The sequence below is a fragment of the Pituophis catenifer genome, unplaced genomic scaffold, assembly GCF_029215685.1.
Source record: "Pituophis catenifer annectens isolate HBS135680 unplaced genomic scaffold, rPitCat1.0.hap2 SCAF_2, whole genome shotgun sequence".
In the NCBI taxonomy this organism is placed as follows: Eukaryota; Metazoa; Chordata; class Lepidosauria; order Squamata; family Colubridae; genus Pituophis; species Pituophis catenifer.
Window position 1 is genome coordinate 25,185,147 of NW_027256882.1, and position 12,945 is coordinate 25,198,091.

Here is a 12,945-nt window from a genome sequence, read left to right on the forward strand (position 1 = left end):
CCATGAGAAATATCTTTCCAGATCCTGTTTGAACGCATTCGCTGAAAGGGTGTGCAATGTAATTGGCCCAACCTCGCCAGCTTTCTTACTCCTGATGAATGGTATGAAGTTTCCTGGCATTTATCTGGAATCTACTTCCTTACGTTTGTTCGCCTACCTAACACTCTGGAATGTAAGGGGAACAAGCCATCGTGACCATTGCCAAGAGTTTTCCTTACAATGATAAGGAAGATTTTTGAGAACATCCGTTAGGTGTCCCACAAGTGTGCTTTCTTCAAACTTCTTGCCCTGTCGAAGCTTTTCCCACTTTGATAATGTTTATATGGTCATTTTCGAGTATGAAGTCTTGAATGATATTAAGGTTCTCTCTGGCATGGATTCTCTGATGCCTCTTCAAATTTCCTCTCTCGTTGAAGCATTTCTGGCAGTGAGAACATTTGTACGGCTTCTCGCCTGTGTGAATTCGCTGGTGTTTCTTCAGTGTTCCCAACCGATTGAAGCCCTTCCCACACTGAGAACATTTGTAGGGCCTTTCACCGGTGTGGGTTCTTTGATGTCTCTTCAGGATTCCTGCCAGGCTGAAACATTTTCCACACTGGGAACACGTGTAGGGCCTCTCTCCAGTGTGAGTCCTTAGATGCCTCTTCAGGATTCCTGTCTCTCTGAAGCATTTACCACACTGAGTGCATTTGTAGGTCTCCCCGGTGTGAATCCTCTGGTGCATCTTCAAACAGTTGGTGTGACTGAAGCATTTCCCACACTGGGAACATTTGTAGGGTCTCTCTCCGGTGTGAATCCTTTGATGGGTCTTCAGGTTTCCCGACTGGTTGAAACACTTTCCGCACTGTAGACATTTGTATGGCTTCTCCCCGGTGTGAATTTTCTGGTGCTGCTTCCAATATTTGGCTTTATTGAAGCCCTTCCCGCAGTGAGAACATTCGTACCATTCCTCTTCGGGATTGCATACCGGAAATCTGTTTAGCAAGTTTGGGTTAGTCAAGGTTTTTTCATATTCGGGAGAATTGTTACGTGTTTCCCCGAGATCGTTCAAATTATTCCCTGTTCCGTTATCAGAGATTTCAACTCTTTGGTCACTTAGGACGTGTTTCTTCTCTTGACTCATTGTTGAAGTATGCAGGAAGCTGTCCTCCACCCTTGGTGGACGTTGCTCTAATTTCTCCGTAGAAGGTATTAGATTCAGTTCCACTTGATAGTGGTACCTTCTATCATATTTGGAGAATAAGGGCACATTATTTTGTTTGGACCTAGTGGCCTTTTCAGTAAAAGCAGGAGTAAATTCCTGTTGGAGCGAAGTATGGACATGCTTCTGCTGCTGCTCTCTTGACTTGTAACTTTCCTCTTCCATTTCTACTTTTATTGGCAGATTCCCAGAACTAAACTCTTGATCTCTCCTGCGTGTTGACTCCAGTTCCTCTCCTCGATTCTCAGAATTCTCCACTTTGATCTCTGTTCCCAGGTTGCTCTCTACAGAGGAAGAGAAAGAAACGTTAACAATGAGATTACTTGCTTCCAAGGTGTTCCTAATCTCCTTCTGAATGGTTTTGCCTTCCAATGAATATCTTTTTTGGCTCAATGATTTTATTATTGTACAGAGAGGGCCTCGTCAGGGTGCTGTCGGCCAGACAGTGCCGGCTGGCGACCCCCAGGGGGAGAGCCTTCTCTGTGGCAGCACCTGCCCTCTGGAATGACCTACCCCCTAAGATACGCACGATATCAGACCTCCGGACTTTTCGTCGGGCCCTGAAAACACACTTATTCCATCTAGCCGGGCTGGCTTGATCCCATCCTCTCAGTTTTTTAATCGAATTCGGTTTTAATTGGGTTGTTTTAAATTTTGGGCCGAAATTATTTAATTGTTTTTTAAACTGTTTTTAAATTTTATATGCTATGTTTTATCTCGGCTGTACACCACCCTGAGTCCCGCAGGAGAAGGGCGGTATAAAAATAAAATAAAATAAATAAAATAAAATAATAAATAAAATTAAAATTCCTCCTTACCAGTAAGCACCAATGTTAGCTGAAAGAACATCTCGGCCTTCTGAGGCAGACCCAGTCAAGTTAACAGAACGAAAGAAATAGCAATTCTATTTTATCGATCTTATTTTATCGATTGATAAATGAATGTTTCTCAACCTTGGCGACTTTTAAGGTGTGTGGACTTCAATTCCCAGAATTCCTCAGCCAGCATGTGTTGGCAGGGGAATTCTGGAAGTTGAAGTCCATACACTTTAAAGCTTCTAAGGTTGAGAAACACTGAGCTAAGTTATAATAATACACTCCTGAAAGACTGGCTGCATTACAGATGGGCCAACACACACACATTTCCCAAGTCTTAATTAGGCGTTATGTAAAGAAGTGTGTCCTCCATGCTGATTGGTTAACCCGACTTTCTGTTGGGAGGCGGGAGGAAGGCAAGGCATATTCAGACAACAAAATTGGCCTTCTTAGAGGAGACACTTTCTGATGAAGTGAGGGGATATAAACCAGGGGTGGGATTCTACTGGTTCAGACCGGTTTGAGCAAACCGATAGCTCTGACGATCAGCTGGGAGCGAACAGGTTTGCTCTGACGATCAACTGGGCCCGGCCGCCTGCCCGCCCCTGCACTTTATTCACCTATATCTTCTCAGCTGATTCGTGCGGTATAGCAGATTGCCACGCCTCAGCTGTGTTACGCCCCAGCAGCAACGCGGAAGCTAAGTTTTAGTTAAAACTGCGCATGTGAATCAGTTGTTAAACCAGCAGGATCCCACAATTGATATAAACATTTGTACGATGTAACGGATAAATACTATAAAAAGCGGGGTGTAACAGTCCAATCATGGAGGGAAACTGGAAGAACTTTGGAGAAAGAGACCAAATAAACTTTATTTACATTTTAATGCTGTTTATATTGGTGTGAAATTTCTCCTTAGTTCTAGGTTGCTTCTCTTCTTGATTAGTTTCCACCCATTGCTCCTTGTCCTGCCTTCAGGTGCTTTGGAGAATAGCTTGACTCCCTCTTCTTTGTGGCAACCCCTGAGATATTGGAACATTGCTATCATGTCTCCCCTAGTCCTTCTTTTCACTAGACATACCCAATTCCAGCAACCGTTCATTATATGTTTTAGCCTCATCCCCTAATCATCTTTGTTGCTCTTCTCTGCACTCTTTCCAGAGTCTCAACATCTTTTTTACATGGCAACCAAAACTGGATGCAGTATTCCAAGTGTGGCCTTACCAAGGCATTATATTGTTTACCAAGGGATTATATTATATTTAAAGGGGTTATGTCTGTAAACATATGTCTGTCTGCTTGGATAATCCTTTGCACAAACAATATCATTATAGCCTGAGGATGTTACTCCAAGTCCTGCAGAGCAAAATTCTTTGGATTCGACCTTGGATACAAAGGACATCTCATCCACACCACACTTCACATTCCAGGATTTAGGTGTCTTCCCATCGTGCAGCAGTGATGATGATGATGATGATGATGATGAGGGGTCAACCAGTGTAGGCACTGTGCGACCATAAAGGCACCAGTCCCTCAGTCAGGAAAGAGGAGGAAGGAGATAGGAAGGTATGAGGTACTGGACACTATTGTTACTCTGCACCAGGCCAGGAGCAGCTTCAAACTGCAATGATGTCACCATTGAGCCCCACTAACAATCGTTGTAATGATGAATGTTCCACATTAGCATTGATTGTTGCAATCTCTTTGCGGCAACTTCCACCAGAAAGCAAAGAGGCAACAAAATCCCAACTCTTCACTGTGCTTGCTGATGCACACTCCCAATAGTTCTGACCGTTCAAAAGTATTTCATTTTTAACTGCTGGAAAATCCATTTTATATTAACATTTTTGTATTGAGTTTTATACATTTGGTTCTGACGGTTTAAAATTATTTTAGAAAAAATCTTAGAATGTGCTGAAATGGATAGGTTAACCAAAGAATTACAAGACAGAGAAGAATCAGATTATTACAAAATATGGAATAATTGGTATAATTGGTTAAAAATGAGAAATATACAAAAAATATAGGGGGAAATATTACCGATTTAAATATATAAAAAAAGAACGTTATTAGATTAAGGAGAGGTGAAGGAATATATTATAAGTAGAATTGTAGAATGTCACAATTGTAGAAGAAATCAAAAAATTTTTTGTGTATACGTTGTATAAATGTTTGTTGTGTATATGTTATGTTTGTCTTTTTTAATATTTATACTCAATAAAAACTATTCTTTTTTTAAAAAAAATTAAATTATTTTGCTTTGTACACCCTTTTTTTACATCTATACATTGTACTTCTACAACTGTCTGGTTTGGTACACCAACCAAACAGGACAGGTAAATACTTCAAATGGATAGTTAGGATTGCAGAACAACCAATCACAACTAGCCTGCTTTCCACGGAGGGCCTATACTGTATATTGCACGAGCACGAAGAACTGAGAAAGCCCTCCTCACATCCTGGACATAAACTGTTTCAACTCCTCCCCTCGTGACACTATAGGGCAGTGATGGCTAACCTTTTTGCCGTCGAGTGCCAAAAGCGGGGGTCACGCGGGGAGTCATGTGTGTGTGTGGCCACACCCATAATTCAATGCGCCCCACCCCCCTGCGCATGAAACCCCCCCGTGCTTCCCTCGCTTTTGGCACACGATGGTCCGGTGGGCCCGTTTTTCACCCTCCCCAGGCTCCAAAGGCTTTCTTGGAGCCTGGAGAGGGTGAAAACAGCCTCCCCCCCCAGAGGTCCTCTGGAGGCTGGAAACGACCCGTTTCCCAACTTCCGGTGGGACTGGAAGGCCCGTTTTTTGCCCTCCCCAGGCTCCAGAGGCTTTCTAGGAGCCTGGGAAGGGCGAAAAGCAGGCCTTCCGGTCCCACCGGAGACCCTCCAGAGGCCGGAAACAGCCCGTTTCCCAACTTTTGGTGGGCCTGGAAGGCCCGAAAATCAACTGGCCACAGCACACATGTGCGCTGGAGCTGAGCTAGGGCAACGCTCGCATGCCCACAGATATGGCTCTGTGCCACATAGATTCGTCATCACGGCTATAGGGCATTCCATGCCAAAACAACTGGACAGTGTCAGTTTTTTCCCTCATGCCATCACTCTGCTGAACACCTACTTCCCACAGCACTGTCTTATGCCTAAGTAGATTTACCCATGTGGTATGGCTGTATTATTTTTATGCTTCTCATCTGTTCCACCTTCTTTTCTTGTTGGTATCAATATCATGATTATTATTACTTTATTATTATGATTACTTTATTGTTTTGCATGTACACTGATACCTTATGCACTGGAGATGAATTCCCTGTGTGTCTAACTACGCTTGCCCAATAAAGTTAATGGGCCTGATGGCTCAGCAGACTAAAAGCATTGTGATTAACATCAGCTGTCTGCAATTATTATAAGTTCGAATCTCACCAGGATCAAGGTTGACTCAGCCTTCCATCCTTTCTAAGGTAGGTAAATTGAGGACCCAGTTTGTGGGGGCAATAAGCTGACTTTCTATAAATATACAAAAGTATGAAGGCTATTGCTTAACGCATTGTAAGCCGCCCTGAGTCTCCGGAGAAGGGCGGCATATAAATCAAATTAAAAAAAAAAAAAGTTATTCTATTCTATCTATAGTACACTACAATAGTACCAAAAAGGCCAAAATAAATTAACTTTATCCACCTGTTATAAGTTATTTGAGAAGTTTTTTGTTATGAAAAGGAACGTAGATTAGAATTTGCTTAGTTTTAGTTAGCATTACTTGTTGTTACAGCTGTTACTTAAATTAAACCTGTTGGTCTATAGCAGGGCTGTCAAACTTGTGGCCTGCAGGCCGGATGCATCTCACGCTGGCCACACCCCTGCCCGGTTTAGCAAAAGGAGAAAAAGTCCCAATACGTCACATGATGCCACCGTGACGACGCAGGTTTGACACCCCTGGTCTATAGTAAATTTCTGACTCTCTAAGAAAGCTTGGTTTATATTCAGGACAAAACAATGACCAAGGTGCTTCTGTTAGAAAATTTATTGACAATGACATTTAAGTTGTCTGGGTGCATAGTTTAGGCAGTGTCGATCCTCTGCTACATTTACACTTCAGTTTAGTTGGCCACACCTCAACACTGCATCCTGCCACGGCACCTTCCCTGCTAGAGCCTGGAAAACTCTGCATCAGATCCTTGCAGATTCCTGCAGCCGCATGTGATGTTCTGGTGTTCGACAGACGTCAGGAACGACAAGCCCACCTGCCTCCTCCATTCTCCTTCCTCTCTCCCACCAGATACTGAAACAGTGTCTACAAAGTTTTCTGGTGCATATCTTGCTGCTGGTGTGGTGGTGGCATCAGTATTGATGAGATAATTGTGAACACATCAGTGACTTTATCTGGATGAAAGTCCATGGGCCGCCCAGGAATCTGCCATCTTGTAGCCAGAATTCCAAAGGAACTCTCTATAATCCATCTTGCCCTTGAGTGACAGTAGTTATACAAGTGAGCCCGCCTCTTGAGACTGGAATCTACAGAAGAGAAAAAAAATTGCACAATATTATTACTCAACGTATTAGATGAAGGGTTTGTTTCAGCACTGACAGTCCTCAATTTCAGTGTCAGCATTCCAAAAAGAAAAAAAATGTTGGCTTGAACATAAAGCTACAGTCAATTCTGGACTTACGACCACGATTGAGCTCAACATTTCTGTTGCTAAGCAAAACTGTTGTGAAGTGAGTTTTGTCCCACTTTACAACCTTTTTTTGCCATAGTTGTTAAGTGAATTGCTGCAGTTTGTTTGTTTGTTTGTTTGTTTATTTATCAATCAATCAATCAATCAATCAATCAATCAAATTTCTATACCGCCCTACTCCCGGAGGACTCAGGGCGGTGAACAGCCAAGATAAAATACAGATAATACAAATATTAAAAATCCCTTAAAATTATTAAATATTTTGGCCGAAACACAGATTAAAACACCCAATTTATAAAATCAAATGAATTAAAAATTTAGAAGAGGAGAGTTAGGCCAGGCCAGCCTGCTGAAATAAAAAAGTTTTGAGAGCACGATGAAACGTGCGCAGATCCGGGATCCTCCGTATCTCTGGGGGGAGGTCGTTCCAGATGGTAGGTGCCCCCACAGAGAAGGCTCTCCCCCTGGGGGCCACCAGTCGAAACTGTGTTGTTAAGTTAGTACCACGGTTGTAAAGTGAATCTGACTTCCCCATGGACTTTGCTTGTCAGAAGGTCTCAAAATGTGATTACATGAGCCTGGGGCCCTGCAACCTTTCAAGCCCTACATGGCTCAGGGCCAGGTTATCTTCGAGACCGCCTTCTGCCGCATAGCTCCCAGCAACCGGTAAGATCCCACAGAGTTGGTCTCCTCCGGGTCCCGTCAGCTAAACAATGCCGGCTGGCAGGCCTGCGGGGGAGGGCCTTCTCTGTGGCTGCCCCAGCTCTCTAGAACCAGTTACCTCCTGAGGTCAGGACCATCCTCACCCTATTGGCCTTCCGAAAAGCGGTGAAGACCTGACTTTTCCGGCAGGCCTGGGGCTGTTGATCTTGCTCTTGTGATCTGGCGAGATCCGGCCATGAATGGCGTGAATGAGTTTTTAATGTTTTTAATTTTTCAATGTGTTTTTATAATTATTTTTTAAAATGTATTGTGAGCCACCCTGAGTCTTCGGAGAAGGGCGGCATATAAATTTAATTAATTAAATTAAATTAAATTAAATTAAATTAAATAAATATGAAATTCAGTTGCCAAGCATCTGAATTTTAATGATGTGACCATAGGGAGGCTGCAACAGTTGTGTGAAAAATGGTCGTAAGTCACTCTTTCCAGTGCCGTTGTAACTTTGAATAGTCACTAAACAAGTGGTCATAAGTCAAGAACTACCTGCATAGCAAAAGTGCAATTTAATAAACCCACCTTGGAATGGCTTCATGAGGTTCACATGCAGAGGAAAGGCTGCAACAGCAACGACGATACGTGGCATTTTAATTTTGTCCCAGGAAGATCACCAGGTGGTGGAAAGTCCAGTTTGCCTTTGAGCAGGACTCTGTCAAGGTGCCTCTCCTGAAAAACGCACCCCATCGCTCCTTCATCCATACACACCCAGGCCAACCATAGTGAATTTGTACTGGGCACCATCATACATGGCCTTCAGCACCTTAGGAATGATGTCCTTTGTACTTCAAATATTCGCTGCCAGAACGACGTGTTTTCCGTCGATTGCTCCAACACAATTTGGAAAATCCGCTGCAATGTTCAGCCATTGCTGTAGGATGCCAATTCATCCCGCTGCGGCTTTCCAGATGGCTTAGCCAACTTCAGTCAGAATTAAAGATACCGTCATGGTTTCCATCTTGTAGCTTGCAGCCACACTCTGCTAAGAAGCACCACAGGCTAGAAATCTCAAGAGTCAGAATCAAAATAGAGCTGGAGGTCTTCTAGTCCAGGCCTCTGCTGAAGCAGGAGACCCTATACTATTTCAGATAAATAGTTGTCCAGTTTCTTCTTAAAAGCCTTTAATCATTTTAGATCTTGCTCTTATTGGGAAACTGAGGGTGGACTGGGGGACAATGTGTGGCTCTAGGCAGTGAAAATACTTCACTGTCATCTCCTCGTTCACCGAGTACATGTGATGCTGCACAAGCAAGTTATATTCATTCTTTTTTTGCCTGGATGTATTCAAGAGGCTTCACATATAGGTAGTCCTCGACGTATGACCATAATTGAGCCCAGAACGTCTGTTGCTAAGTGAGACAGCTGCTAAATGAGTTTTGTCTCCATTTTACAACCTTTCTTGCCACAGTTGTTAAGCGAATCCCTGTATTTGTTAAGTTAGCAACACCGTTATTAAGCAAATCTGGTTTTCCCATTGACTTTGTTTGTCAGGTCGCAAAAGGGGATCGCTTGACCCCAGGACACTGCAACCGATATAAATATGAGTCAGTTACCAAGCGTCCAAATTTTGGTCTTTGACCATGGGCATGCTGCAATGATCGTAAGTCATGTTTTTCAGTGCTGCTGTTGTAACTTCGAACGGCCACTAAATGAATGTTGTAAGACGAGGACTACCTGGGTCACCTCTTTCTTTTTCCGCCACCGTAGGTTGCAGCATATTCCTCGGCATGGTATTGCCACAGCTGATCCTCCAGGATAGTGTAGGCAATGAAATCTTTCCTCAGAAAATCAGTCAAAAATGTCCGGGTTTCCTCATCCATTATTCCGCCTGTATTACCACTTCTTTTCACAAAGAAATTGTCTTCCTTGCCGATTTCCGTTTCTTGTGTCCTTCTATGTTTTCTGTGCTTTGTTGTTTGTCCCCTAGCCAGAATACTAACATTCACAGAAACATAAATGCAACAGTTATGCAACCGTCTCCCAACAACAGACACATATAGTACATTCTGAGATGTGCAGTGACGCAGAAGTCTAAATTGCGTCTTATACTGAAGAGCATCAAGACAGGATGATCTTGAATTTCTCTCTCACCTTTTCCTGTAATTCTGGACTGAGTTTAGTTTTTTTGTGATGGTTACCTCCATACTCCTCTGTACATACTACTGAGCCACTTTGTAAATCAATTTGCTAATATTTAAAATATAATTTTTTAATACTCTCTGGGCAGCATGTACATTTAATAAATAAATAAAAGCTGCCCAGAGTGGTTTTGGACTGCGAGCTGGGCTTATATAAATTTAATAAATAAATAATGCAAATATGGATTTCAAGTTAAGGATGGAAAATATTTTTGAGCATTCTTTGTCCTGCTATATTCCCTCCTCAACTCTTTCTTCATCTTTCGGTCCAAATGTCTAAAAACTATACGGTATGTCTTTTGCCTCTTTGGAGGTTAAGTAAATAGGTAAGTTCCTATTTGCTTACAATAGGAACAATAGAAAGTGCTCCTATTGAAAGTAAATAGACAATAGAAACACTTTCTGATTATCCAGTCATTCCCTTTCTTCCTAAATGCATGTGTTCCTTATTGAATGCTCCAATTCGGAGTTCCTTGACGTTTCTGGCTTTGCAGACCAGCGAGGGAATAGTTCTACACGAGCGTTCAGCATGTGTACGCATGTACAGCTCCATCTACACAAGCGGCGTGCACACACGCCTGCCGCTCACTTAAATGGAGGATGCGTGTACACGCAAGTGCGTTCGCCGGCCATTTCCACGGCTCGGTTGCAAACCCCTCATGGCCCACTAGTAGGCCACAGCCCACAGGTTGGGGACCCCTGCTCCAATTCACTTTTCTTTGGAAGTAAGTAAATGGAATTAAGGATGTGGATATCTATTTATTCATTTATATGTCTCCCATCTCATCCACCGCTGACCCTAGGTGGCTTACAACCAAATAGACACAAGATAAAACATTAAAATAATAAATGTTAACAAAATAATATAATAAATGTTAAAAATAAATAAATTAATCAATAAAATATAATAATATAAAACAATATTTAACAAAAGGAGCCTGGATAGCTCAACAGACTAAGCACTGTAATTTAACACCAGCTGTCTGCAATTAAAGTAAGATTGAATCTCGCCAGGCTCAAGGTTGACTCAGCCTTCCATCCTTTCTAAGGTAGGTAAATTGAGGACCCAGTTTGTGGGGGCAATAAACTGACTTTGTATAAAAAATATACAAAAGTATGAAGGCTATTGCTTAACGCACTGTAAGCCACCCTGAGTCTCCGGAGAAGGGCGGCATATAAATCAAATTAAAATAAATAAATAAATAAATATTAAATATTAATTTAAAAATAAATATTAAGATTATTCTTGTCTCCGGATGAGATGGGTGGCATCTCATCTCATCTCTAAAATAAAATCTAAAATAAAACAAAATCTAAAATAAAATATAAAGCAAAAGAAAAGAAAAAGAAAAAGAAAAAAGGAAGAAAAATAATAAAATAGAATAGAATAAATAAAATAAAACAAAACAGTCGAGAGGCCGCTAACCCTTGCCAATTTGACTGAATGGCAAAGCCCGCCTTACTTAAAGAGCCAACGTTTCCGTGCTCCGACTGGAGAGCCTCCCAGGCCATCCTTTTAGGAACAGGCTGGACCAGATCCCACTTGGCTGTTGGCAAGCGAACATCTCTTTCCTTCAGGTCTGTGACCTCCTGTAAAGAGTGAGAGACAATCATCCCCTTCTCATCCAATTCCACTGCAATTGAAAGAAGCTTGAAGAAAACTTTTGCCCTCACTGTAAAATCCGAAACTATTTGAAATAATTCCTTTACTGATCAATTTTTATTATAACAAGAATGGACCAATCCTCTATTATCAGGGGTGTCAAACTCGTGTCGTCACGGCATCGTCATGTGACGTATTGCGACTTTCCCCCCCCTTCGCTAAACTGGGCATCGGCATGGCTAGTGCATGATGCATCCGGCCCACAGAGTTTGACAGCCCTGCTCTATATTAACAATGCAGGAAGTCCTTGACTTAGGTCTGTTCATTGAACGGTGTTCGAATTATAACAGCATCGGAAAAGAGTGACTTATAACCTGTCCTCAAACTCTGCATCACTCCTGCAGTCACAATTGCAATATGAGCACAAACGATGCTTCGGTGATCATGTGACTAGTATGACTACACCCTGAGGCACATAAAATGCTTCCCATCGCACTGGTACCTATTTATCTACTCACATTTGCATGCTTTCGAACTGCTAGGTGGGCAGGGTGAGCTGAGGCAAGGAACAGGAGCTCAACTCATTGTGTGGTGCTCAGGTCTCAAACCCAGACCGTCAGCTTTCTCCTCAATTCTAGGTTGCTTCTCTCCTTGATTAGTTTCCATTCATTGCTTCTTGTCTTGCCTTCTGATGCTTTGGGGAATAGGCTGAGCCCCCTCTTCTTTGTGGCAGCTCCTCAGATACTGGAACACTGCTATTATGTCTCCCCTAGTCCTTCTTTTCACTAGACTAGACATACATAATTCCTGCAACCATTCTTCATAGGTTTTTGCTTCCAGCCCCCTAATCATCTTTTTTGCTCTTTTCTGCACTCTTTCCAGAGTGTCTAAATCTTTTTTATAATATGGTGAGCAAAATTGGATCAAAAACTTTCCAGTTGACAAGCTCGGCGTCTTTAACTGCTAAGCCATTGTGCCGCCTTCATGCTAATATTACATATCACCAGTCTGGTATACGGCAAACTCTCTCACAAGGTTGACACACCTACCTCTCTCAAAGCAGTTTGGACCATCCCTAATCTTTCGGAAGGAAGTAATGAGCTAGGACGGTCTGGGGATTCGATTCCAGGTCCTGCAGGAGATGAAAACAAGACATTACAATAAGACAGGGGTCGGCAACCTTGAACACTTAAAGAGACACAAAGGTCCTAACCGGAAGCCCCCGTTCAATTCTGGAGCCGGCCGGAAGTCTGGTTCCCCCACCATAGAGTCTCCTCCTAGCACAGCGTCCTTTTTCCTCTACCTGTCCTAACCGAAAGCCCTATCAATTGTGGAGCCAACCGGCAACAGGGAGCCGCAGCAGATGAATGAAAGAGTCACATGCGGCTCCAGAGCCGCAGGTTGCTGACCCCTACAATAAGAAGAGGCAAACTTAAGTGGTTGGACACACAGCTGCACACAAGGGCCTGTTGCGTTGTGAACCAGGCAGGATCATTGCAGGAGAAATTTTGAAACTGAACAATTGTGAGAAATTGCCTCTCTTGCCACCCACTTTCATTTCCCTTTTTGAAATTGCTGATCGATTTTCTTTCCTTACATATCCACCTGTATGTCCATCTAATTCCTTTTCAGGGTGGACAGGATGCCTTCCTTCCTACATAGGTTGGGCCTGAAACATCTGACTGACGTCTGCTTTGATCAAGGAGTTCCACTCTTGCCAAGATTACTGCAAGATTCTTACAGAAAATACCGATCAAATCAGGGAAAAAAAATATTTAAAGTGATGGTTTCCGATCCAAAT

At 42.7% G+C, this 12,945-nt stretch overlaps 1 protein-coding gene across 1 annotated transcript in view; it reads right to left on the minus strand.

Moving 5' to 3' along the window:
- Positions 1–274: 274 nt before the first annotated feature.
- LOC139310014 (zinc finger protein 721-like) overlaps positions 275–12,945 on the minus strand; it is a 44,438-nt gene continuing 31,767 nt past the window's right edge. The window contains exons 11-13 of the mRNA XM_070934192.1: positions 12,194–12,276; positions 11,005–11,131; positions 275–1,485 (exon numbers count right to left, since the gene is read on the minus strand). Of these exons, the coding sequence (XP_070790293.1) occupies positions 275–1,485; positions 11,005–11,131; positions 12,194–12,276 (1,421 nt within the window). The remainder of the gene's footprint in view (positions 1,486–11,004; positions 11,132–12,193; positions 12,277–12,945) is intronic.